This window comes from Lampetra planeri, chromosome 81 (genome assembly GCF_965212315.1).
Source record: "Lampetra planeri chromosome 81, kcLamPlan1.2.h2, whole genome shotgun sequence".
Lineage (NCBI taxonomy): Eukaryota > Metazoa > Chordata > Hyperoartia > Petromyzontiformes > Petromyzontidae > Lampetra > Lampetra planeri.
The window spans coordinates 2512615-2537880 of NC_136185.1; the positions used below are offsets into that span (position 1 = coordinate 2512615).

Genomic DNA, 25266 nt, shown 5'->3' on the forward strand with positions numbered 1-25266 from the left:
TTTTTATTTTATTTTACTTTCATTAATTTTAATGTTTTACCTACGTGACTTTACCGAAAAAACCTAAGAATATGAATCCTTGCAGTCACGAAAGCTTCAAATCTAGAATGAGTTCTATATCGTTTCTCGTCTCAAACACTCGAAGAGCATCCCCGAGTAGCAGCTGCCCCTATGTGGCACAAGGTGGTGGCCGTGCACCGGCCTGCATGTGGACAAGAGCCTGTCAGTAGGAGGCGATGGTTGATGTGGCATCTTAGTTGTGGAGTTTGTAGGTAATGTTTAGAATTTTATCTATTTTGACCCAGATCCCAGCATGCAATGGCCTACTCGTTTTGAATGGTGCATTAGTATGTTGTACATACACTGTTAAGCAGACGGTGCGTATTTTTTAAATTAGCTTCTTGTTAATAGGATGTAACCTAATGCAGTATATTTCAGTGCAGTAATTCCATTTTGTTAATATGCCTGTCAATAAGTTACAATGAATACTTGTCTGATTGGGTTTGTACATGTAACCTTTTGTCTATAAGAGTCAAACATTGAATAAGTGATGTTAGGACACTGTGTTTTTGGAGTTACCTGTACAGATAACTCAGGTGAGACTCATTGTTCTTGTGATACAGGTCAAAGGGTACTTTTGTGTTTTCAGGAAGCATCTCCCTCTGGAGCAACTCATTGTCTTTGAAATAGGGAGCACACTCGGATCATTCATCTGTTACAAGGCATACCACTCAAAAGTTACACGTAGAGGAGATACATTCTCTACAACACGAATTATAATTTTGTATTACGTGTTGACGTAGATTTTGTCTAACTAGGGCTAGAAATGCTCCTTGCTGATTAACGTTTGGATGTCAGTAACTATCGGTTGAAGCAAGCCCGGCTGCTCTTGAGACGCTGTGCACCAATAAGGGTCCCCAGGTGGCTTGCACTGAATCAATGACGGACTCCCAGAAGGCTTTGCTAGTTATAGTTTGGGTAAAATATTCCTCTGTTTCATGGAGAGATCGATAAATGAAAGATGTCGTGTCTGCTGATCTGCTTCATAGCAAGGAGGTAATTTTAAGAGCACATTTGAAATGCATTTTTGGTACAGATTTGTATTCGGTTACAAGGCAGAGCACATCTAGTAGATACATTCTGCACAACAACACTCATTTTAAATTTGCATGACGTCTTATATGTTGGCGAACTAGGACAAGAAATGGTCCTTGCCGATTAACGTCTGGATGTTCACTACCATGTGTTGAAGCAAGCCTGACCGCCTGCGGCGTCCCTCACAACCATTTATGGCCTTGGGCCAGGAAAGTCACGAAGAAAATTGCGCACGAACGACGCATTCACGCAAGCTCCCGATGCTCCGTTTTGAAGTTTTAAAATGAAACAACTTTGAATTGTATTATGTTTTGCATTTGATACTTGTATTTCTTCATTAAAAGCTGATATCATTTTCCATCTGGAAGACTTCATTGAAAACGACATTTCGTGTGAATTTTCTCTAGTCGTTAAGTAGATGGCCTTACCGGGGTTCGGTTCGATGCGGACTTTCACCTGGTTGGGATCGCGGGGTGGAGATGAGGCGACACAGAGCTGGCCGTGCCAGAAGACCGCCATCTTCAGATCGATTCCAACGCGATCGAACGTCTGTCCCTGCTCCTCCGTCGTTCATGCAGGGGGCGCGTAGGTTTGCAGCGCCTCCTGCATGAAAACGAAGGAAAGTGCAGGGTTCATCACAGATGAAGTTGTGTGCTTATATAAGAGTACTCGCGGGAAGTACCCGGCGTGAAATTTCCCGCTTTTTATCGTAATATATAGGATACTAAGGCTAAGCACACCCGAGGATTGCACTTTTGTTGAAAAATGAAGTTGCAAATATTTGTCCATTATTGGCCAAAAACGGCATAGGTTAGTATGCCGATATTCTATATTGGGACGTGCACATTTCATCATAAAATTTTCAACTTTTAATCTAATACATAGCATACTAAGGATAAATACAATGGAGCAATGAACTTTTGTCGACAAATAAGGCTGAAAGTTTGGCCAATTTTATTCTTTTACTTTTAAATTTCATGGTGAAATTTCCCACTTTTTTTTTACGTAATCTATATAGGATACTAAGGCTAAACACACCCGAGGATTGCACTTTTGTTAAAAAATGAAGCTGTAAAAATGTGTCCATTATTGGTACGTGAACATTTCATCATAAAATATTCCACTTTTAATCTAATACACGGCATACTAAGGGTAAATACAATTGATGAATGAACTTTTTGTTGAAAAAGAAAGCTATGAAAATTTTGCTTATTTTGGTTAAAACCGGCATAAGTATGGCGATTTTATTTTTGGGACGTGAAAATGTAATGGTGAAATTTCCCACTTTTAAAGTAATATAGAGCATACTAATGCTTAACAAAATGGAGGAATTCACTTTTTATTGGAAAATCTAGCTATGAAAATTGAGAAAATTTTGGCCAAGAACGGCATAGGTTAACTATGCCGATTTGATCTTTTTACTTAAAATTTAATGGTGAAATTTCTCACTTTTAATGTAATATATAGACTACTCAGGCTAAACACAACCGAGGAATGCACTTTTTGTTAAAAAATACAGCTGTAAAAATTCGTTAAATATTAGCCAAAAACGGCAGAGGTTAGTATGTTGATTTTCTGTTTGGGACGTGAACATTTCATCGTGAAATTTTCCACTTTTAATCTAATACATAGCAAACTAAGGCTAAATACAATGGAGCAATGAACCTTTGTCGACAAATAAGGCTGTGAAATTTTGGCCGATTTTATTTTTTTACTTTAAAATTTCATGGTGAAATTTACCACTTTCTTTTTACGTAATATATAGGATACTAAGGCTAAGCACACCCGAGGATTGCACTTTTGTTGAAAAATGAAGCTGTAAAAATTTGCCCATTATTGGCCAAAAACGGCATAGGTTAGTATGCTGAAAACGGCATTTTAATCTAATACATGGCATACTAAGGGTAAATACAATAGAGGAATAAACTTTCGTCCTAAAATAAAGCTGTGAAAGTTGGGCTTATTCAGCCTAAAAACGGCACAGTATGCCGATTAACTTTTTTACATAAGAAAATTTCATGCATGAAATTCCCCACTTTTTGACGTAATATATGGGCTACTCAGGCTAAACACAACCAAGGAATGCACTTTTCGTTGCAAAAAAAGCTAAAAAAAAATGGATCAATTTTGCCAAAAAACGGCCTAGGTTAGTATGGCGATTTTCCTTTTATGGACGTGAAAATGTCATCGTGAAATGTCGCCAGCGGTGTGCTGGAGAGCCAAGCCACGACATCTACAAAGTGCTGCTCATAGCGAGTAGCAGCACCGATGGAGGTCGTCACGGCACACGAGGGGGTGGGTGGCCAGCACCACGTCCGGCCGCCTTTGTCTCCCTAGTGGCGATGTTGACACACCGCACCGGGTACTCGTTTGAGGCTGAGTCGACGAAGGGGAGGCTCAGGACCGGCTCAGAAAGTCGTCACTGGCGGTGTTGGCCACGAGCGGGAATGGAACTCGGCTGGTCGGTACGGAGAGTAGCGCTCACCACGACACTGCCGCTCCCCTTCTGTCAACAAACTTGAACTCTGACCCCGCCCTCTGACGTCACCGCTCAGCGTGACCTCATCGGCATCAAACGCGAGAGGGAGGTGTACCCCGCAAGTGACGTCATGTCACCTGCTGCCGCGTGACGTCACGAGGTAACGGAAAGTTGCCGCTCCGCGCGGGAACTGAAATCCGAGGTAAGAAATTCTCATCGCGGTTGTGGTGGTTGTTGTTGTTGTGGTGGTTGTGATGGTGGTTGTTGTTGTGGTGGTGGTGGTGGTTGTGGTTGTTGTTTACCGAGGTAGAGCCTCGCTCTCTCTCTCTCGTAGGGATGTTATTTGAGTAGCAGCGAGCATGGAAGCGATGTCCTGATTGAAACTTTACAACGCGGGGCCTTGCCTCCTGCCCTCGCCTGGTCGCGTTCGCTTCAATTCTCTCGCTTCGTTTAGCAATTTCGATTTAAAGCTTCTTTCGTGACTGCAGTGATTCATCTGCTTGGTTCTTTCGGTAAAGTCATCACGTAGAATGGAAATAATAAAAGAATAAACATAAACCAATGAAATAATAAAAAAAAACATAATAACCTTTTAATATGTTTTACATCACGTAGAATGAAAATAATAAAATAGTAAAACTAATATGTTTAATATTTGTATTATTTTATTATTTCCATTCTACGTGACTTTACCGAAAGAACCAAGAAGATAGTTTAGCAACCTGTGGAAGAACGCGATCAGCCAGGCGATGCGTTAGTTGTGACTGCAAGGATTCATGCCCTTAGGTTTGTTCGGTAAAGTCACCGTGTAGGTGAAAAATTAAATAAAAATTAATAAAAGTAACAATAGAATAAAATATAAAATAAAAAATCACGACGTTTCGGAGGCAACACAAGTCATCTGGTGGGACCGTCACAGCCAGATTTGCTGCATCAAGTGAGGCGTGATTTTTTTATTATTTTATTTCTATTTTTACTTTTATTAATTTTAATTTAATTTTCTACCTACATGGTGACTTTATCGAAATAACCTAAGAGTACGTTAGTTGGTGTGTTGACCGACTCTGTGTTGCATTACATTTCAAATATTAAGTTTGTTGTGTCTCTCTCTGTGTGCAGTCACCAAAGCTCAAAATCTCTCATTGACACAAGGCCGTAGTTATAATGTTATAATAAATATAATATATATTAATTATAATGTTATAATAAGTATAATATGTTATAATAAATATAACATGTTATAATAATCATAATATGTTATAATAATTATAATAATCAAATATGCCCCTCCAATATATTTCTGTAAAATATTTGTAAATAATAATTGCGATGCTCTGTTAATAAAAAGAACAATTTGCTAAACCTTGGCCACGAAATCTGGAGTTGTCTTCATATCACAATGCATACATTTCTGTTTACATGATTGCGTTGTACTTTATGAATCCCTAATCTCTGCCATTACATACTATGAAACAAGAAAAGGTAAAAAAGAAAAAAACAGAGCAATGTAATACAATACACTATTAGACATTATTGTATCAAATAAAACAAATTCCATCCCATGTGTTAGTGAACTTTTAAAAATATGTTTGGGAGGAAATGGCAGGAAATGAGTTTTCAAATTTAGATATTTTTCTGGGGGGGGGGGACCCCAGACCCCCCTGGAAGATTTGGTCCCCCCCCAATGTTGACTCCATGGCTACGGCCTTGCATTGACGTGCTAATTTCTCTACCCCCCCCCCTCTCTACCCCCCCCTCTCTCTGCCCCTCTCTCTATTTAAGGCCTCGACACAGGCGTTGTTTCTCTGTGTGCTTGTGTCTCTCTCTGTGTGTCTCTGTGTCATCTCTCTGTGTCTATGTGTGTGTGTCTTTCTCTCTGTGTCTGTGTCATCTGTCTGTGTGTCTACAGTGAGGGAAAAGAGTATTTGATCCCCTGCTGATTTTGTACGATTGCCCACTGACAAAGAAATGATCAGTCTATAATTTTAATGGTAGGTTTATTTGAACAGTGAGAGACAGAATAACAACAACAAAAATCCAGAAAAACGCATGTCAAAATGTTATAAATGGATTTGCGTTTTAATGAGGGAAATAAGTATTTGACCCCTCTGCAAAACATGACTTAGTACTTGGTGGCAAAACCCTTGTTGGCAATCACAGAGTTCAGACGTTTCTTGTAGTTGGCCACCAGGTTTGCACACATTTCAGGAGGGATTTTGTCCCACTCCTCTTTGCAGATCTTCTCCAAGTCATTAAGGTTTCGAGGCTGACGTTTGGCAACTCGAACCTTCAGCTCCCTCCACAGATTTTCTATGGGATTAAGGTCTGGAGACTGGCTAGGCCACTCCAGGACCTTAATGTGCTTCTTCTTGAGCCACTCCTTTGTTGCCTTGGCCGTGTGTTTTGGGTCATTGTCATGCTGGAATACCCATCCACGACCTATTTTCAATGCCCTGGCTGAGGGAAGGAGGTTCTCACCCAAGATTTGACAGTACATGGCCCCGTCCATCGTCCCTTTGATGCGGTGAAGTTGTCCTGTCCCTTTAGCAGAAAAACACCCCCAAAGCATAATGTTTCCATCTCCATGTTTGACGGTGGGGATGGTGTTCTTGGGGTCATAGGCAGCATTCCTCTTCCAAACACGGCGAGTTGAGTTGATGCCAAAGAGCTCCATTTTGGTCTCATCTGACCACAACACTTTCACCCAGTTGTCCTCTGAATCATTCCGATGTTCATTGGCAAACTTCAGATGGGCATGTAAATGTGCTTTCTTGAGCAGGGGGACCTTGCGGGCGCTGCAGGATTTCAGTCCTTCACGGCGTAGTGTGTAAACCAACTGTTTTCTTGGTGACTATAGTCTCAGCTGCCTTGAGATCATTGACAAGATCCTCCCGTGTAGTTCTGGGCTGATTCCTCACCGTTTTCATGATCATTGCAACTCCACGAGGTGAGATCTTGCATGGAGCCCCAGGCCGAGTGAGATTTACAGTTCTTTTGTGTTTCTTCCATTTGCAAATAATCGCACCAACTGTTGTCACCTTATCGCCAAGCTGCTTGGCGATGGTCTTGTAGCCCATTCCAGCCTTGTGTAGGTCTACAATCTTGTCCCTGACATCCTTGGAGAGCTCTTTGGTCTTGGCCATGGTGGAGAGTTTGGAATCTGATTGATTGGTTTCTACTGTGAACAGGTGTCTTTTATACAGGTAACAAGCTGATATTAGGAGCACTCCCTTTAAGAGTGTGCTCCTAATCTCAGCTCGTTACCTGTATAAAAGACACCTGGGAGCCAGAAATCATTCTGATTGAGAGGGGGTCAAATACTTATTTCCCTCATTAAAATGCAAATCAATTTATAACATTTTTGACATGCGTTTTTCTGGATTTTTGTTGTTATTCGGTCTCTCACTGTTCAAATAAACCTACCATTAAAATTATAGACTGATCATTTCTTTTTCAGTGGGCAAACGTACAAAATCAGCAGGGGATCAAATACTTTTTTACCTCACTGTATGTGTGTGTCTCTCTTTGTGTGTCTCTGTGTCATCTCTCTCTGTGTGTCTATGTGTGTGTCTCTCTCTCTGTGTCTTTCTGTCATCTCTCTCTGCTTATGTGTCTGTCTATGTGTCTCTGTGTCTGTGTTTTGTCTCTCTCTCAAATTGAGCAATCTTTGGAAGAACGTTATCAACCAGTTGGGGTGTTGACTGTTATGTTAGCTGACTCTCTGTTGTATTGCATTACATTTCTAAGTTTACTAGGTTTTTTTTCTCTTTCATTTGTACCTGATGATGATTGCTTGTGTTGCAATCGAAACGTCGTATGCTATTTTTACACAGCGTTGGTTTAGGTGCTTTTTGTGGAATATTTTGCTGTTTTTCCCTGGATTTTAATGTTTGCACAGTCACATAGTCACTTTAAGATGTTTCCTCGTTCATGTTTTTGTTTTTTGTTTGTTACGGTTGCATCTGATTCAAGAGCCGAATGGCTCATGGGGCTATACCAAATAAATGAAACTGAAAGTATAATGTAATTTATTTATTTATTCTACGTGACTTTACCGAAAGAACCAAAGAGTATCTTGCTTAAGTTTTAATTTCTCTTCACCTGGCTCGCTACTTTGTAACTTTGTTTTATTTGAAATATTCACACTTTTTTTTCATTTTTTACCAGGCCACGCCCGCTTGAGCTGCTGTACCGCTCTTGTTTTCAGAAGCGACCTGCTCACAACAACAACAAGGTGAGGCTTGTCAACAGCGTGGTGGTGTTCACTCTAGATGCGTGGCGGTGTTCACTCTGGACGTGTGGCGGTGTTCACTCTGGACGCGTGGCGTTGTTCACTCTGGACACGTGGCGTTGTTCGCTCTCTGCATGTGGAGTGGGGACAATCGGGGGATCCGGAGGGAAATCCACGCGACCACGGGAAGAGAGAAAGACACACAAACTAAATATACAGCAGGCGTCAGGGTTGGGATGAATCCACGACTTCCTGTATGCCAGGAGAGGTAGTTAACATCTCACCACGGGGAGCAAGAGAGACACGCAGCCTCGGCGATGTTGATTAATCCTCATTGAATTACTTTGTGGAGTCAGGAAGCATTAATAGTGAGTGGATGAAGGTGGCTAGGCATGGGTCTAGACACACCTCTTAACCATGCCAGTGTGTGACAGTGTAAAGTTTGTGTTTGCAGTTAAGTCTATTAACTCTATTGAACACGGAGGTTATGCTGTATCACAACAATAGTTTGTTTTTGTTTTCCTCTGGAACTTTATAAGAATGGAAACAGTCAAGAAGTTAACACAGCACACACATGCAGCTGAAGTCAGATCTGTTCATTCCAGCGTGCAAGGACATCGTGAGCCTGGCTGGCTTCACACCTCTAAGTTGCGATTGAACATTAATTTATGCATTTTTGCATAACACAAATAGTATTATTTTCAACACCTTTTGCTATGTCAGCTAAATTTAGCTTTCATAAATATTCCTTTTGTAGCTAGACAGCCTAAAATTGTGTGCTCGGAGTTTTGGGTTAACATTCATTTTGAAGATACGAGGGCTTCCAGGCATGTTTATGACCATTCACCCTCTCATTGTGTGCCAGAACAGCCCGTGTGATGAATTTGGGAAACTTTTTCACTATGTCATGAATATATGAATAAGTGTCGACTTATAAGTCATGTGTTACTGTGTAAATATGCATTCCTCTGTGCATCGATACTGACGTGGATATAACTTTTTTTCTGTCTGCAGCTGTCGCTTCCTCTGCAGAATTGGTCTGATGGAGCAAAGGCACTCGGCGCGGCTCGGTGCAAAAAGGCAACAACGCGACCGGTGTGCATACAGCACGGATCATCCTGGACATTTGACAAGGCACCAGAAAACTCACACAGGAGAGAAACCCTTCAAGGGCAGTGTGTGTGGGAAGGCGTTTTCAGATTCATCTACTCGTGTAAAACACCAGAGAATGCACACGGGAGAGAAACCCTTCAAGTGCAGTGTGTGTGGGAAGGCGTTTTCACAGTCAACTAATCTTGTAGCACACCAGAGAACACACACGGGAGAGAAACCCTTCAAGTGCAGTGTGTGTGGGAAGGCGTTTTCACAGTCAACTCATCTTGTAGCACACCAGAGAACACACACGAGAAAGAAACCCTTCAAGTGCAGTGTGTGTGGGAAGGCGTTTTCACAGTCATCTACTCTTGTAACACACCAGAGAACACACACCGGAGAGAAACCCTTCAGGTGCACTCTGTGCGGGACGGCATTTGCACGTAAACAAAATCTTCAAGTACACCAGAGAACACACACGGGAGAGAAACCCTTCAAGTGCAGTGTGTGTGGGGAGGCGTTTGCACAGTCATATGCTCTTGAAAGACACCAGAGAACACACATGGGAGAGAAACCCTTCAAGTGCAGTGTGTGTGGGAAGGCGTTTGCACGTTCATCTGCTCTTGAAAGACACCAGAGAACACAGAAGCATCAGAAGATCCACAAGGAGTGGAGTCTGAAATCAGCTTGCGAAAGTCAAAGTGCCGCAATGAGCCCATCCCTCGTGAAACAAGAACCGGAAGACAATTCCAGCTTGGACGCTTTTAAAGGTATCGAGGTGAAACATGAAGAGGTGAAGGTGAAATTTGAAGAAGTGATGGTGAAGAGCGAAGAAGTGATGGTGAAATGTGAAGAAGTGATGGTGAAGAGTGAAGAAGTGATGGTGAAGAGCGAAGAAGTGATGGTGAAGAGCGAAGAAGTGAAGGTAAAATGTGAAGATGAAGATTCAACTCCAAAATCTGACCTTCACATCGATGGAGGCAACGTGAAGCAGGAGGAGAATTCTGACTGTGAGGCAGAGCGAGGCAACTCCCAGCAGTTTGTGGAAGTGGAGGTGTGGGTGGACTTCCTCCGAGACAATACAAAGTCAAATGGAGACCCGGTAGATGCGTAAGCTTGAGACGATGTCGCTCCAATAGATGCACCTTTGTCACAGGCTTTTAATGACAAGAATGTGAAGTTGAACACTCAATTCCTAGGTTCAACCTGCAGAGTAAGAGCGGCCAGTCTGTGTGGACCTATGGGTTGGGTAGATCTCTAACCAGGAGCGAGAGCCAATAAGCTCCCAAGCATTCGCTATGTTATCAATTGCATTTATATGGTGCTTGCTTAATCGCCTCGGCAACTCTGAGTTTTGCATCGTATCTCGTTTCAAACACTCGAAGAGCATCCCCAAGTAGCAGCTGCCCCTGTGTGGCACAAGGTGGTGGCCGTGCACCGGCCTGCATGTGGACAAGAGCCTGTCAGTAGGGGGCGATGGTTGATGTGGCATCTTAGTTGTGGAGTTTGTAGGTAATGTTTAGAATTTCATCAATTTTGACCCAGATGCCAGCATGCAATGGCCTACTCGTTTTGAATGGTGCATTAGTATGTTGTACATACACTGTTAAGCAGACGGTGCGTATTTTTTTAATTAGCTTCTTGTTAATAGGATGTAACCTAATGCAGTATATTTCAGTGCAGTAATTCAATTTTGTTAATATGCCTGTCAATAATTTAGAATGAATACTTGTATGATGGTGTGCATACATGTATAATTTTGTCTATAAGGGTCAAACATTGAATAAGTGATGTTAGGACAAAGTGTGTGTTTTGCAAGTAACCTGTACAGATCACTCAGGTGAGACTCATAGTTCTTGTGATACAGGTCAAAGGGTACTTTTGTGTTTTCAGGACGCGACGGCCTTTGGAGCAACTCATTGTCTTTGAAATAGGTAGCACACTCGGATCATTCATCAGTTACAAGGCGACCACTCAAAAGTTACACGTAGAGGAGATACATTCTCAACAACACGAATTATAATTTTGTATTACGTGTTGACGTAGATTTTGTCGAATTAGGACGAGAAATGGTCCTTGCTGATTAACGTCTGGATGTTGACAACCATGGGTTGAAGCAAGCCTGACCGCCTGTGGTGCCCCTCAACCATTTACGGCCTTGGGCCAGGAAAGTCATGAAAAAAATTCACACGAACGACGCATCCACGCAAGCACCCGATGCTCCGTTTAAAAGTTTTAAAATGAAACAACTTTGAATTGTATTATTTTTGAATTAGATAATTGTATTTCTTCATTAAAGCTTATTTCATTTTACAACTGGAAGACTTCATTGAAAACAACATTTCGTGTGAAATTTCTCTAGTCGTGAGGTAAATGGCCTTACCAGGGTTCGGTTCGATGCGGACTTTCACCTGGTTGGGATCGCGGGGTGGAGATAAGGCGACACAGAGCTGGCTGTGCCAGAAGACCGCCGTGTGCAGATCGATTCCAACGCGATCGAACGTCTGTCCCTGCTCCTCCGTCGTTCATGTAGGGGGCGAGTAGGTTTGCAGCGCCTCCTGCATGAAAACGAATGCAAAGTGCAGTGGTCATCACAGATGAAGTTGTGTGCTTATATAAGAGTACTCGCGGGAAGTACCCGGCGTGAAATTTCCCACCTTGTATCGTAATCTATAGGATACTAAGGCTAAGCACACCCGAGGATTGCACTTTTGTTGAAAAATTAAGTTGCAAATATTTGTCCATTATTGGCCAAAAACGGCATAGGTTAGTATGCCGATTTTATATATTGGGACGTGCACATTTCATCATAAAATGTTCAACGTTTAATCTAATACATAGCATACTAAGGCTAAATACAATGGAGCAATGAACTTTTGTCGACAAATAAGGCTGAAAGTTTGGCCAATTTTGGCCGATTTTATTCTTTTACTTTAAAATTTCATGGAGAAATTTCCCACCTTGTATCGTAATGTATAGGAAACTAAGGCTAAACACACCCGAGGATTGCACTTTTGTTAAAAAATGAAGTTGTAAAAATGTGTCCATTATTGGTACGTGAACATTTCATCATAAAATATTCCACTTTTAATCTAATACACGGCATACTAAGGGTAAATACAATTGATTAATTAACTTTTTGTTGAAAAGGAGAGCTATGAAAATTTTGCTTATTTTGGTTAAAACGGGCATAAGTATGGCGATTTTATTTTTGGGACGTGAAAATTTAATCGTGAAATTTCCCACTTTTAAAGTAACATAGAGCATACTAATGCTGAACAAAATGGAGGAATTCACTTTTTCTTGGAAAATTTAGCTATGAAAATTGAGAAAATTTTGGCCAAGAACAGCATTGGTAAAGTATGCCGATTTGATCTTTTTACTTCAAATTTCATGGTCAAATTTCCCACTTTTAATGTAATATATAGGCTAGTCAGTCTAAACACAACCGAGGAATGCACTTTTTGTTAAAAAATACAGCTGTAAAAATTCGTTCAATTTTAGCCAAAAACGGCAGAGGTTAGTATGTCGATTTTCTGTTTGGGACGTGAACATTTCATCGTGAAATTTTCCACTTTTAATCTAATACATAGCATACTAAGGCTAAATACAATGGAGGAATTAACTTTCGTCCTAAAATAAAGCTGTCACAAAGTTGGGCTTATTGAGCCTAAAAACGACACAGTATGCCGGTTAACTTTTTTACATTCGAAAATTTCATGCATGAAATTCCCCACTTTTTAACGTAATATATGGGCTACTCAGGCTAAACACAACCAAGGAATGCACTTTTCGTTGCAAAAAAAAGCTAAAAAAATGTTGATCGATTTTGCCAAAAAACGGCCTAGGTTAGTATGGCGATTATCTTTTATGGACGTGAAAATGTCATCGTGAAATGTCGTCAGCGGTGTGCTGGAGAGCCAAGCCACGACATCTACAAAGCGCTGCTCATAGCGAGTAGCAGCACCGATGGAGGTCGTCACGGCACACACAGAGGGGGTGGGTGGCCAGCCCCACGCCCGGCCGCCTTTGTCTCCCCAGTGCGAGCGATGTTGACACACCGCACCGGGTTCTCGTTTGAGGCCGTTTCGACACTGCCGCTCCCCTTCTGTCAACAAACTTGAACTCTGACCCCGCTCTCTGACGTCACCGCTCAGCGTGACCTCATCGGCATCAAACGCCAGGGGGAGGTGTACCCCGCAAGTGACGTCATGTCACCTGCTGCCGCGTGACGTCACGAGGTAACGGAAAGTTGCCGCTCCGCGCGGGAACTGAAATCCGAGGTAAGAAATTCTCATCGCGGTTGTGGTGGTGGTTGTTGTGGTGGTTGTTGTTGTGGTGGTTGTTGTGGTGGTGGTTGTGGTTGTTGTTTACCGAGGTAGAGCCTCGCTCTCTCTCTCTCGTAGGGATGTTATTTGAGTAGCAGCGAGCATGGAAGCGATGTCCTGATTGAAACTTTACAACACGGGGCCTTGCCTCCTGCCCTCGCCTGATCGCGTTCGCTTCAATTCTCTCGCTTAGTTTAGCAATTTCGATTTAAAGCTTTCGTGACTGCAGTGATTCATCTGCTTGGTTCTTTCGGTAAAGTCATCACGTAGAATGGAAATAATAAAATAATAAACATAAAACAATAAAAATGTAACATAATAAACTTTTAATATGTTTTACATCACGTAGAATGGAAATAATAAAATAGTAAAACTAATATGTTAAATAATTTTTATTATTTTATTATTTCCATCTACGTGACTACCGAAAGAACCAAGAAGATAGTTTAGCAACCTGTGGAAGAACGCGATCAGCCAGGCGATGCGTTAGTTGTGTTAACTCTAGATTTGAAGCTTTTGTGACTGCAAGGATTCATGCCCTTAGGTTTGTTCGGTAAAGTCACCGTGTAGGTGAAAAATTAAATAAAAATTAATAAAAGTAACAATAGAATAAAATATAAAAGAAAAAATCACGACGTTTCGGAGGCAACACAAGTCATCAGGTGGGACCGTCACAGCCAGATTTGCTGCATCAAGTGAAGCGTGATTTTTTTATTATTTTATTTCTATTTTTACTTTTATTAATTTTAATTTAATTTTCTACCTACATGGTGACTTTACCAAAATAACCTAAGAGTACGTTAGTTGGTGTGTTGACCGACTCTGTGTTGCATTACATTTCAAATATTAAGTTTGTTTGATTAAGTGTCTCTCTCTGTGTGCAGTCACCAAAGCTCCAAATCTCTCATTGACACAAGGCCGTAATTATAATGTTATAATAAATATAACATGTTACAATAATCATAATATGTTATAATAATTATAATAATCAAATATGCCCCTCCAATATGTTTCTGTAAAATATTTGTAAATAATAATTGCGATGCTCTGTTAATAAAAAGAACAATTTGCTAAACCTTGGCCACGAAATCTGGAGTTGTCTTCATATCACAATGCATAGATTTCTGTTTATATGATTGCGTTGTACTTTATGAATCTCTAATCTCTGCCATTACATACTATGAAACAAGAAAAGGTAAAAAAGAAAAAACAGAGCAATGTAATACAATACACTATTAGACATTATTGTATCAAATAAAACAAATTCCATCCCATGTGTTAGTGAACTTTTAAAAATATGTTTGTGAGGAAATGGCTGGAAATGAGTTTTCAAATTTAGATATTTTTCTGGGGGGGGGACCCCAGACCCCCCTGGAAGATTTGGTCCCCCCCCAATGTTGACTCCATGGCTACGGCCTTGCATTGACGTGCTAATTTCTCTACCCCCCCCTCTCTACCCCCCCCCCTCTCTCTGCCCCCCCCCTCTCTCTGCCCCTCTCTCTATTTAAGGCCTCGACACAGGCGTTGTTTCTCTGTGTGCTTGTGTCTCTCTCTGTGTGTCTCTGTGTCATCTCTCTGTGTCTATGTGTGTGTGTCTCTCTCTGTGTGTCTGTGTCATTTGTCTGTGTGTCTACAGTGAGGGAAAAGAGTATTTGATCCCCTGCTTATTTTGTACGATTGCCCACTGACAAAGAAATGATCAGTCTATAATTTTAATGGTAGGTTTATTTGAACAGTGAGAGACAGAATAACAACAACAAAAATCCAGAAAAACGCATGTCAAAATGTTATAAATGGATTTGCGTTTTAATGAGGGAAATAAGTATTTGACCCCTCTGCAAAACATGACTTAGTACTTGGTGGCAAAACCCTTGTTGGCAATCACAGAGTTCAGACGTTTCTTGTAGTTGGCCACCAGGTTTGCACACATTTCAGGAGGGATTTTGTCCCACTCCTCTTTGCAGATCTTCTCCAAGTCATTAAGGTTTCGAGGCTGACGTTTGGCAACTCGAACCTTCAGCTCCCTCCACAGATTTTCTATGGGATTAAGGTCTGGAGACTGGCTAGGCCACTCCAGGACCTTAATGTGCTTCTTCTTGAGCCACTCCTTTGTTGCCTTGGCCGTGTGTTTTGGGTCATTGTCATGCTGGAATACCCATCCACGACCTATTTTCAATGCCCTGGCTGAGGGAAGGAGGTTCTCACCCAAGATTTGACAGTACATGGCCCCGTCCATCGTCCCTTTGATGCGGTGAAGTTGTCATGTCCCTTTAGCAGAAAAACACCCCCAAAGCATAATGTTTCCATCTCCATGTTTGACGGTGGTGATGGTGTTCTTGGGGTGATAGGCAGCATTCCTCTTCCAAACGCGGCGAGTTGAGTTGATGCCAAAGAGCTCCATTTTGGTCTCATCTGACCACAACACTTTCACCCAGTTGTCCTCTGAATCATTCAGATGTTCATTGGCAAACTTCAGATGGGCATGTATATGTGCTTTCTTGAGCAGGGGGACCTTGCGGGCGCTGCAGGATTTCAGTCCTTCACGGTGTAGTGTGTTACCAACTGTTTTCTTGGTGACTATAGTCTCAGCTGCCTTGAGATCATTGACAAGATCCTCCCGTGTAGTTCTGGGCTGATTCCTCACCGTTTTCATGATCATTGCAACTCCACGAGGTGAGATCTTGCATGGAGCCCCAGGCCGAGTGAGATTTACAGTTCTTTTGTGTTTCTTCCATTTGCGAATAATCGCACCAACTGTTGTCACCTTATCGCCAAGCTGCTTGGCGATGGTCTTGTAGCCCATTCCAGCCTTGTGTAGGTCTACAATCTTGTCCCTGACATCCTTGGAGAGCTCTTTGGTCTTGGCCATGGTGGAGAGTTTGGAATCTGATTGATTGATTTCTACTGTGAACAGGTGTCTTTTATACAGGTAACAAGCTGATATTAGGAGCACTCCCTTTAAGAGTGTGCTCCTAATCTCCTAATCTCAGCTCGTTACCTGTATAAAAGGCACTCCCTTTAAGAGTGTGCTCCTAATCTCAGCTCGTTACCTGTATAAAAGACACCTGGGAGCCAGAAATCATTCTGATTGAGAGGGGGTCAAATACTTATTTCCCTCATTAAAATGCAAATCAATTTATAACATTTTTGACATGCGTTTTTCTGGATTTTTGTTGTTGTTATTCTGTCTCTCACTGTTCAAATAAACCTACCATTAAAATTATAGACTGATCATTTCTTTGTCAGTGGGCAAACGTACAAAATCAGCAGGGGATCAAATACTTTTTTACCTCACTGTATGTGTGTGTCTCTCTTTGTGTGTCTCTGTGTCATCTCTCTCTGTGTGTCTATGTGTGTGTCTCTCTCTCTGTGTCTTTCTGTCATCTCTCTCTGCTTATGTGTCTGTCTATGTGTCTCTGTGTCTGTGTTTTGTCTCTCTCTCAAATTGAGCAATCTTTGGAAGAACGTTATCAACCAGTTGGGGTGTTGACTGTTATGTTAGCTGACTCTCTGTTGTATTGCATTACATTTCTAAGTTTACTAGGTTTTTTTTCTCTTTCATTTGTACCTGATGATGATTGCTTGTGTTGCAATCGAAACGTCGTATGCTATTTGCACACAGCGTTGGTTTAGGTGCTTTTTGTGGAATATTTTGCTGTTTTTCCCTGGATTTTAATGTTTGCACAGTCACATAGTCACTTTAAGATGTTTCCTCGTTCATGTTTTAGTTTTTTGTTTGTTACGGTTGCATCCGATTCAAGAGCCGAATGGCTCACGGGGCTATACCAAATAAATGAAACAGAAACTATAATTTTATTTATTTATTTATTTATTCTACGTGACTTTACCGAAAGAACCAAAGAGTATCTTGCTTAAGTTTTAATTTCTCTTCACCTGGCTCGCTACTTTGTAACTTTGTTTTATTTGAAATATTCACACTTTTTTTTTTCATTTTTTACCAGGCCACGCCCGCTTGAGCTGCTGTACCGCTCTTGTTTTCAGAAGCGACCTGCTCACAACAACAACAACAACAAGGTGAGGCTTGTCAACAGCGTGGTGGTGTTCACTCTGGACGCGTGGCGGTGTTCACTCTGGACGCGTGGCGGTGTTCACTCTGGACGCGTGGCGTTGTTCACTCTGGACGCGTGGCGGTGTTCACTCTGGACGCGTGGCGGTGTTCACTCTGGACGCGTGGCGGTGTTCACTCTGGACGCGTGGCGTTGTTCACTCTGGACGCGTGGCGGTGTTCACTCTGGACGCGTGGCGGTGTTCACTCTGGACGCGTGGCGGTGTTCACTCTGGACGCGTGGCGGTGTTCACTCTGGACGCGTGGCGGTGTTCACTCTGGACGCGTGACGGTGTTCACTCTGGACGCGTGGCGTTGTTCACTCTGGACGCGTGGCGGTGTTCACTCTGGACGCGTGACGGTGTTCACTCTGGACGCGTGGCGGTGTTCACTCTGGACGCGTGGCGGTGTTCACTCTGGACGCGTGGCGGTGTTCACTCTGGACGCGTGGCGGTGTTCACTCTGGACGCGTGGCGGTGTTCACTCTGGACGCGTGGCGGTGTTCACTCTGGACACGTGGCGTTGTTCACTCTCTGCATGTGGAGTGGGGACAATCGGGGGATCCGCAGGGAAATCCACGCGACCACGGGAAGAGAGAAAGACACACAAACTAAATATACAGCAGGCGTCAGGGTTGGGATGAATCCACGACTTCCTGTATGCCAGGAGAGGTAGTTAACATCTCACCACGGGGAGCGAGAGAGACACGCAGCCTCAGGGGTGTTGATTAATCCTCATTGAATTACTTTGTGGAGTCAGGAAGCATTAATAGTGAGCAAATGAAGGTGGGTAGGCATGGGTCTGGACACACCTCTTAACCATGCCAGTGTGTGACAGTGTAAAATTTGTGTTGGCAGTTAAGTCTATTAACTCTATTGAACACGGAGGTTATACTGTATCACAACAATAGTTTGTTTTTGTTTTCCTCTGGAACTTTATAAGAATGGAAACAGTCAAGAAGTTAACACAGCACACACATGCAGCTGAAGTCAGATCTGTTCATTCCAGCGTGCAAGGACATCGTGAGCCTGGCTGGCTTCACACCTCTAAGTTGCGATTGAACATTAATTTATGCATTTTTGCATAACACAATTAGTATTATTTTCAACACCTTTTGCTATGTCAGCTAAATTTAGCTTTCATAAATATTCCTTTTGTAGCTAGACAGCCTAAAATTGCGTGCTCTGAGTTTTGGGTTAACATTCATTTTGAAGATACGAGGGCTTCCAGGCATGTTTATGACCATTCACCCTCTCATTGTGTGCCCTACCAGCCCGTGTGATGAATTTGGGAAACTTTTTCACTATGTCATGAATATATGAATAAGTGTCGACTTATAAGTCATGTGTTACTGTGTAAATATGCATTCCTCTGTGCATCGATACTGACGTGGATGTAACTTTTTTTCTGTCTGCAGCTGTCGCTTCCTCTGCAGAATTGGTCTGATGGAGCAAAGGCACTCGGCGCGGCTCGGTGCAAAAAGGCATCAATGCGACCGGTGTGCATACAGCACGGATCATCCTGGACATTTGACAAGGCACCAGAAAACTCACACAGGAGAGAAACCCTTCAAGGGCAGTGTGTGTGGGAAGGCGTTTTCAGATTCATCTACTCGTGTAAAACACCAGAGAATGCACACGGGAGATAAACCCTTCAAGTGCAGTGTGTGTGGGGAGGCGTTTGCACAGTCATCTGCTCTTGAAAGACACCAGAGAACACACACGGGAGAGAAACCCTTCAAGTGCAGTGTGTGTGGGAAGGCGTTTTCACAGTCAACTAATCTTGTAGCACACCAGAGAACACACACGGGAGAGAAACCCTTCAAGTGCAGTGTGTGTGGGAAGGCGTTTTCACAGTCAACTAATCTTGTAACACACCAGAAAACTCACACGGGAGAGAAACCCTTTAAGTGCAGTGTGTGTGGGAAGGCGTTTTTATTTTCATCTCATCTTGAAATACACCAGAGAACACACACGAGAGAGAAACCCTTCAGGTGCACTCTGTGCGGGACGGCATTTGCACGTAAAGATTATCTTCAAGTACACCAGAGAACACACACGGGAGAGAAACCCTTCAAGTGCAGTGCGTGTGGGAAGGCGTTTTCAGATGCATCTACTCTTGTAACACACCAGAGAACACACACGGGAGAGAAACCCTTCAAGTGCAGTGTGTGTGGGAAGGCGTTTTCACAGTCAACTAATCTTGTAGCACACCAGAGAACACACACCAGAGAGAAACCCTTCAGGTGCACTCTGTGCGGGACGGCATTTGCACGTGATCAAACTCTTCAAGTACACCAGAGAACACACACGGGAGAAAAACCCTTCAAGTGCAGTGTGTGTGGGAAGGCGTTTGCACTGTCATCTGGTCTTGAAAGACACCAGAGAACACACACGGGAGAGAAACCCTTCAAGTGCAGTGTGTGTGGGAAGGCGTTTGCACAGTCATCAAATTTTCATGTACACCAGAGAACACACAAGCATCAGAAGGTCCACCAGGAGTGGAGTCTGAAATCAGCTTGTGAAAGTCAAAGTGCTGCAATGAGCCCATCCCTCATCAAACAAGAACCAGAAGAAAATCCCAGCTTGGACACTTTTAAAGGTATCGAGGTGAAATATGAAGAGGTGAACGTGAAATGTGAAGAAGTGATGATGAAGAGCCAAGAAGTGAAGGTAAAATGTGAAGATGAAGATTCAACTCCAAAATCGGACCTTCACTTCGATGGAGGCAACGTGAAGCAGGAGGAGAATTCTGACTGTGAGGCAGAGCGAGGCAACTCCCAGCAGTTTGTGGAAGTGGAGGTGTGGGTGGACTTCCTCCGAGACAATACAAAGTCAAATGGAGACCCGGTAGATGTGTAAGCCTGAGACGATGTCGCTCCAATAGATGCACCTTTGCACAGGCTGTTAATGACAAGAATGTGAAGTTGAACACTCAATTCCTATGTTCAACCTGCAGGGTAAGAGCGGCCAGTCTTTGTGGACCTGTGGGTTGGGTAGATCTCTAACCAGGAGCGAGAGCCAATAAGCTCCCAAGCATTCACTATGTTATCAATTGCATTTATATGGTGCTTGCTTAATCGCCTCGGCAACTCTGAGTTTTGCATCGTATCTCGTTTCAAACACTCGAAGAGCATCCCCAAGTAGCAGCTGCCCCTGTGTGGCACAAGGTGGTGGCCCTGCACCGGCCTGCATGTGGACAAGAGCCTGTCAGTAGGGGGCGATGGTTGATGTGGCATCTCAGTTGTGGAGTTTGTAGGTAATGTTTATAATTTCATCAATTTTGACCCAGACGCCAGCATGCAATGGCCGACTCGTTTTGAATGGTGCATTAGTATGTTGTACATACACTGTTAAGCAGATGGTGCATATATTTTTAATTAGCTTCTTGTTAATAGGATGTAACGTAATGCAGTATATTTCAGTGCAGTAATTCAATTTTGTTAATATGCCTGTCAATAATTTAGAATGAATACTTGTATGATGGTGTGCGTACATGTACCATTTTGTCTATAAGGGTCAAACATTGAATAAGTGATGTTAGGACAAAGTGTGTGTTTTGCAAGTAACCTGTACAGATCACTCAGGTGAGACTCATTGTTCTTGTGGTACAGGTCAAAGGGTACTTTTGTGTTTTCAGGAAGCATCTCCCTCTGGAGCAACTCATCGTCTTTGAAATAGGGAGCACACTCGGATCATTCATCTGTTACAAGGCATACCACTCAAAAGTTACACATAGTGGAGATACATTCTCAACAACACGAATTATAATTTTGTATTACGTGTTGACGTAGATTTTGTCGAATTAGGACGAGAAATGGTCCTTGCCGATTAACGTCTGGATGTTGACAACCATGGGGTGTAGCAAGCCTGACCGCCTGCGGTGCCCCTCACAACCATTTACGGCCTTGGGCCAGGAAAGTCACGAAAAAAATTGTCCACGAACGACGCATCCACGCAAGCACCCGATGCTCCCTTTTGAAGTTTTAATATGAAACAACTTTGAATTGTATATTGTTTTGCATTTGATTATTGTATTTCTTCATTAAAAGCCGATATTTTCCATCTGGAAGACTTCATTGAAAACAACATTTCGTGTGAATTTTCTCTAGTCGTGAGGTAAATGGCCTTTCCGGGGTTCGGTTCGATGCGGACTTTCTCCTGGTTGGGATCGCGGGGTGGAGATAAGGCGACACAGAGCTGGCCGTGCCAGAAGACCGCCGTCTGCAGATCGATTCCAACGCGATCGAACGTCTGTCCCTGCTCCTCCGTCGTTCATGTAGGGGGCGAGTAGGTTTGCAGCGCCTCCTGCATGAAAACGAAGGAAAGTGCAGCGTTCATCACAGATGAAGTTGTGTGCTTAGATAAGAGTACTCGCGGGAAGTACCCGGCGTGAAATTTCCCACTTTTTATCGTAATATATAGGATACTAAGGCTAAGCACACCCGAGGATTGCACTTTTGTTGAAAAATTAAGTTGCAAATATTTGGCCATTATTGGTCAAAAACGGCATAGGTTAGTATGCCGATTTTCTATATTGGGATGTGAACATTTCATCACAAAATGTTCCACTTTTAATCTAATACATAGCATACTAAGGGTAAATACAATTGATGAATTAACTTTTTGTTCAAAAAGAAAGCTATGAAAATTTGGCTTATTTTGGTTAATACCGGCATAAGTATGCCGATTTTATTTTTGGGACCTGAAAATTTAATCGTGAAATTTCCCACTTTTAAAGTAACAGAGCATACGAATGCTTAACAAAATGGAGGAATTCACTTTTTCTTTGAAAATCTAACTATGAAAATGTACCAAATTTTGGCCAAGAACAGCATTGGTAAAGTATGCCGATTTGATGTTTTTACTTAAAATTTCATGGTGAAATTTCTCACTTTCAATGTAATATATAGACTACTCAGGCTAAACACAACCGAGGAATGCACTTTTTGTTCAAAAATACAGCTGTAAAAATTCGTAAAATTTTAGCCAAAAACGGCAGAGGTTCGTATGGCGATTTCCTGTTTGGGACGTGAAAACTTAATGGTGAAATTTCCCACTTTTAATGTAATAGAGCATACTAATGCTTAACAAAATGGAGGAATTCACTTTTTTAAATCCTTTATATCAAGTTCGCTTGCTTGCTTGCGTGCTTGCTTGCTTACGACCGTGCAAATCTTTCGGTCGTTTTTTAACCCACTTCCCGTGATCCAATCGAGCTGACATTTTGCACACAGACTCGTTGTGCGAGACAATGTTCGTGAAAAAAATGTCAAAAATTTTACACTTTTTAGGCAAAAAAAAGTATTTTACATTTATTCAAATAGAACTCATTCATGGCTTTGGCTGAACGTCACAGTGTAGGAGCCCAGAGCGTAACCCCTCCACAGGCCGTGGTGGAGTAGCGCAGTTGGTAGCGCCCTCGCTTCCCATGCCAAAGGTCGCGGGATCGATCCCCGCGTCCTCCACAGGCGAATATATTTTTAAATCCTTTATATTAAGTTCGCTTGCTTGCTTAGGACCGTGCAAATCTTTCGCTCGTTTTTTAACCCACTTCCCGTGATCAAATCGAGCTGACATTTTCCACACAGACTCGTTGTGCGTGACAATAAATTTTCGTGAAATTTTTTTTCCAAAATTTTACAGTTTAGGGAATTTTTTTAAAATATTTAATTACCAATTGCTTAATGGTGGCAGACAATCATCTGACCCATAGGTGGCAGCCATCTCAAGCCAGAGAACGAGAGGACTCTAGCCGCCACGCATATAAAGGATTTAGAGTGAAAAACTTTGTTTTTACGGGTTAATTTTTCTTTTTACTTCTAAATTTCATGCATGAAATTCCACACTTTTTAACGTAATATATAGGCAACACAACCAAGGAATGCACTTTTCGTTGAAAAATAAAGCTACGAAAATTGGACCAATTTTGCCAAAAAACGGCCTAGGTTAGTATGGCGATTTTCCTTTGATGGACGTGAAAATGTCATCGTGAAATGTCGCCAGCGGTGTGCTGGAGAGCCAAGACACGACATCTACAAAGTGCTGCTCATAGCGAGTAGCAGCACCGATGGAGGTCGTCACGGCACACGAGGGGGTGGGTGGCCAGCACCACGCCCGGCCGCCTTTGTCTCCCCAGTGCTGGCGATGTTGACACACCGCACCGGGAACTCGTTTGAGGCCGTTTCGACACTGCCACTCCCTTTCTGTCAACAAACTTGAACTCTGACCCCGCTCTCTGACGTCACCGCTCAGCGTGACCTCATCGGCATCAAACGCGAGGGGGAGGTGTACCCCGCAAGTGACGTCATGTCACCTGCTGCCGCGTGACGTCGCGAGCGACCAGGAAGTTGCCGCTCCGCCCGTAAACTGAAATCCGAGGTGAGAAATTATCATCGCGGTTGTGGTGGTGGTTGTTGTAGTGGTGGTTGTAGTGGTGGTGGTGGTTGTAGTGGTGGTTGTAGTGGTGGTGGTGGCTGTAGTGGTGGTTGTTGTGGTGGAGGTTGTGGTGGGGGTGATGGTGGTTGTGGTGGGGGTGATGGTGGTGGTTGTGGTGTTGGTTGTGGTGGTGGTGGTTGTTGCGTACCGAGGTAGAGCCTCGCTCTCTCTCTCGTAGGGATGTCAATTGAGTAGCAGCGAGCATGGAAGCGATGTCCAGGTTGGAACTTTACAACGCGGGACCTTGCCTCCTGCCCTCGCCTGGTCGCGTTTGCTTCAATTCTCTCGCTCAGAGTTGTGTGTTTTGTTTGCGTTCCGACTGCAGATATTGTGGTCTATGCAAACATGACTCCTCGTAAAAAAGGTGTCAGTTTTCTTGCCAGATAGAAGAATAAAAAAACAATTATATCTCGCTTAAGTTGAATTTGTCTTCACCCGGCTCGCCACTTTGTAACTTTGTTTTACTTTAAATATTAACACAGTTTTTATTTTTACCAGGCCACGCCCGCGTGAGCTGCTGTACCGCTCTTGTTTTCACAAGCGACCTGCCCACAACAACAACAAGGTGGGGCTTGTCAACAGCGTGGTGTTCACTCTGGACATGTGACGGTGTTCACTCTAGACGCGTGGTGGTGTTCACTCTAGACGCGTGGCGGTGTTCACTCTGGACGCGTGACGGTGTTCACTCTGGACGCGTGGCGGTGTTCACTCTGGACGCGTGGCGGTGTTCACTCTGGACGCGTGGCGGTGTTCACTCTGGACGCGTGGCGGTGTTCACTCTGGACGCGTGGCGGTGTTCACTCTGGACGCGTGGCGGTGTTCACTCTGGACACGTGGCGTTGTTCACTCTCTGCATGTGGAGTGGGCACAATCGGGGGATCCGCAGGGAAATCCACGCGACCACGGGAAGAGAGAAAGACACACAAACTAAATATACAGCAGGCGTCAGGGTTGGGATGAATCCACGACTTCCTGTATGCCAGGAGAGGTAGTTAACATCTCACCACGGGGAGCGAGAGAGACACGCAGCCTCAGGGGTGTTGATTAATCCTCATTGAATTACTTTGTGGAGTCAGGAAGCATTAATAGTGAGTGGATGAAGGTGGCTAGGCATGGGTCTAGACACACCTCTTAACCATGCCAGTGTGTGACAGTGTAAAGTTTGTGTTTGCAGTTAAGTCTATTAACTCTATTGAACACGGAGGTTATGCTGTATCACAACAATAGTTTGTTTTTGTTTTCCTCTGGAACTTTATAAGAATGGAAACAGTCAAGAAGTTAACACAGCACACACATGCAGCTGAAGTCAGATCTGTTCATTCCAGCGTGCAAGGACATCGTGAGCCTGGCTGGCTTCACACCTCTAAGTTGCGATTGAACATTAATTTATGCATTTTTGCATAACACAAATAGTATTATTTTCAACACCTTTTGCTATGTCAGCTAAATTTAGCTTTCATAAATATTCCTTTTGTAGCTAGACAGCCTAAAATTGTGTGCTCGGAGTTTTGGGTTAACATTCATGTTGAAGATACGAG

General features: G+C 43.0%; 2 protein-coding genes across 2 annotated transcripts in view; both read left to right on the forward strand.

The window, feature by feature from the left end:
- The first annotated feature begins 8823 nt into the window (after positions 1 to 8823).
- LOC144738304 (uncharacterized) lies at positions 8824 to 21376 on the forward strand. Its single transcript, XM_078621311.1, has 2 exons — positions 8824 to 10002; positions 18686 to 21376. The coding sequence occupies exons 1-2, from the start codon at positions 8848 to 8850 to the stop codon at positions 20150 to 20152; spliced, it is 2622 nt and encodes an 873-aa protein (XP_078477437.1). The 5' UTR covers positions 8824 to 8847; the 3' UTR covers positions 20153 to 21376.
- A 2257-nt stretch (positions 21377 to 23633) lies between these two features.
- Positions 23634 to 25266, forward strand: part of LOC144738305 (uncharacterized) — a 40892-nt gene continuing 39259 nt past the window's right edge. Inside the window, exons 1-2 of the mRNA XM_078621312.1 lie at positions 23634 to 23671; positions 24227 to 24293. The gene's annotated coding sequence lies outside the window, so the exon portion shown is untranslated. The remainder of the gene's footprint in view (positions 23672 to 24226; positions 24294 to 25266) is intronic.

Coding starts and splice junctions, on each gene's coding strand:
- LOC144738304 (XM_078621311.1), top strand. CDS start 8,848: ATGGAGCAAAGGCACTCGGCGCGGCTCGGTGCAAAAAGGCAACAACGC. Junction 10,003..18,685: donor AGTCAAATGGAGACCCGGTA/GATGCGTAAGCT, acceptor TACTGACGTGGA/TGTAACTTTTTTTCTGTCTG.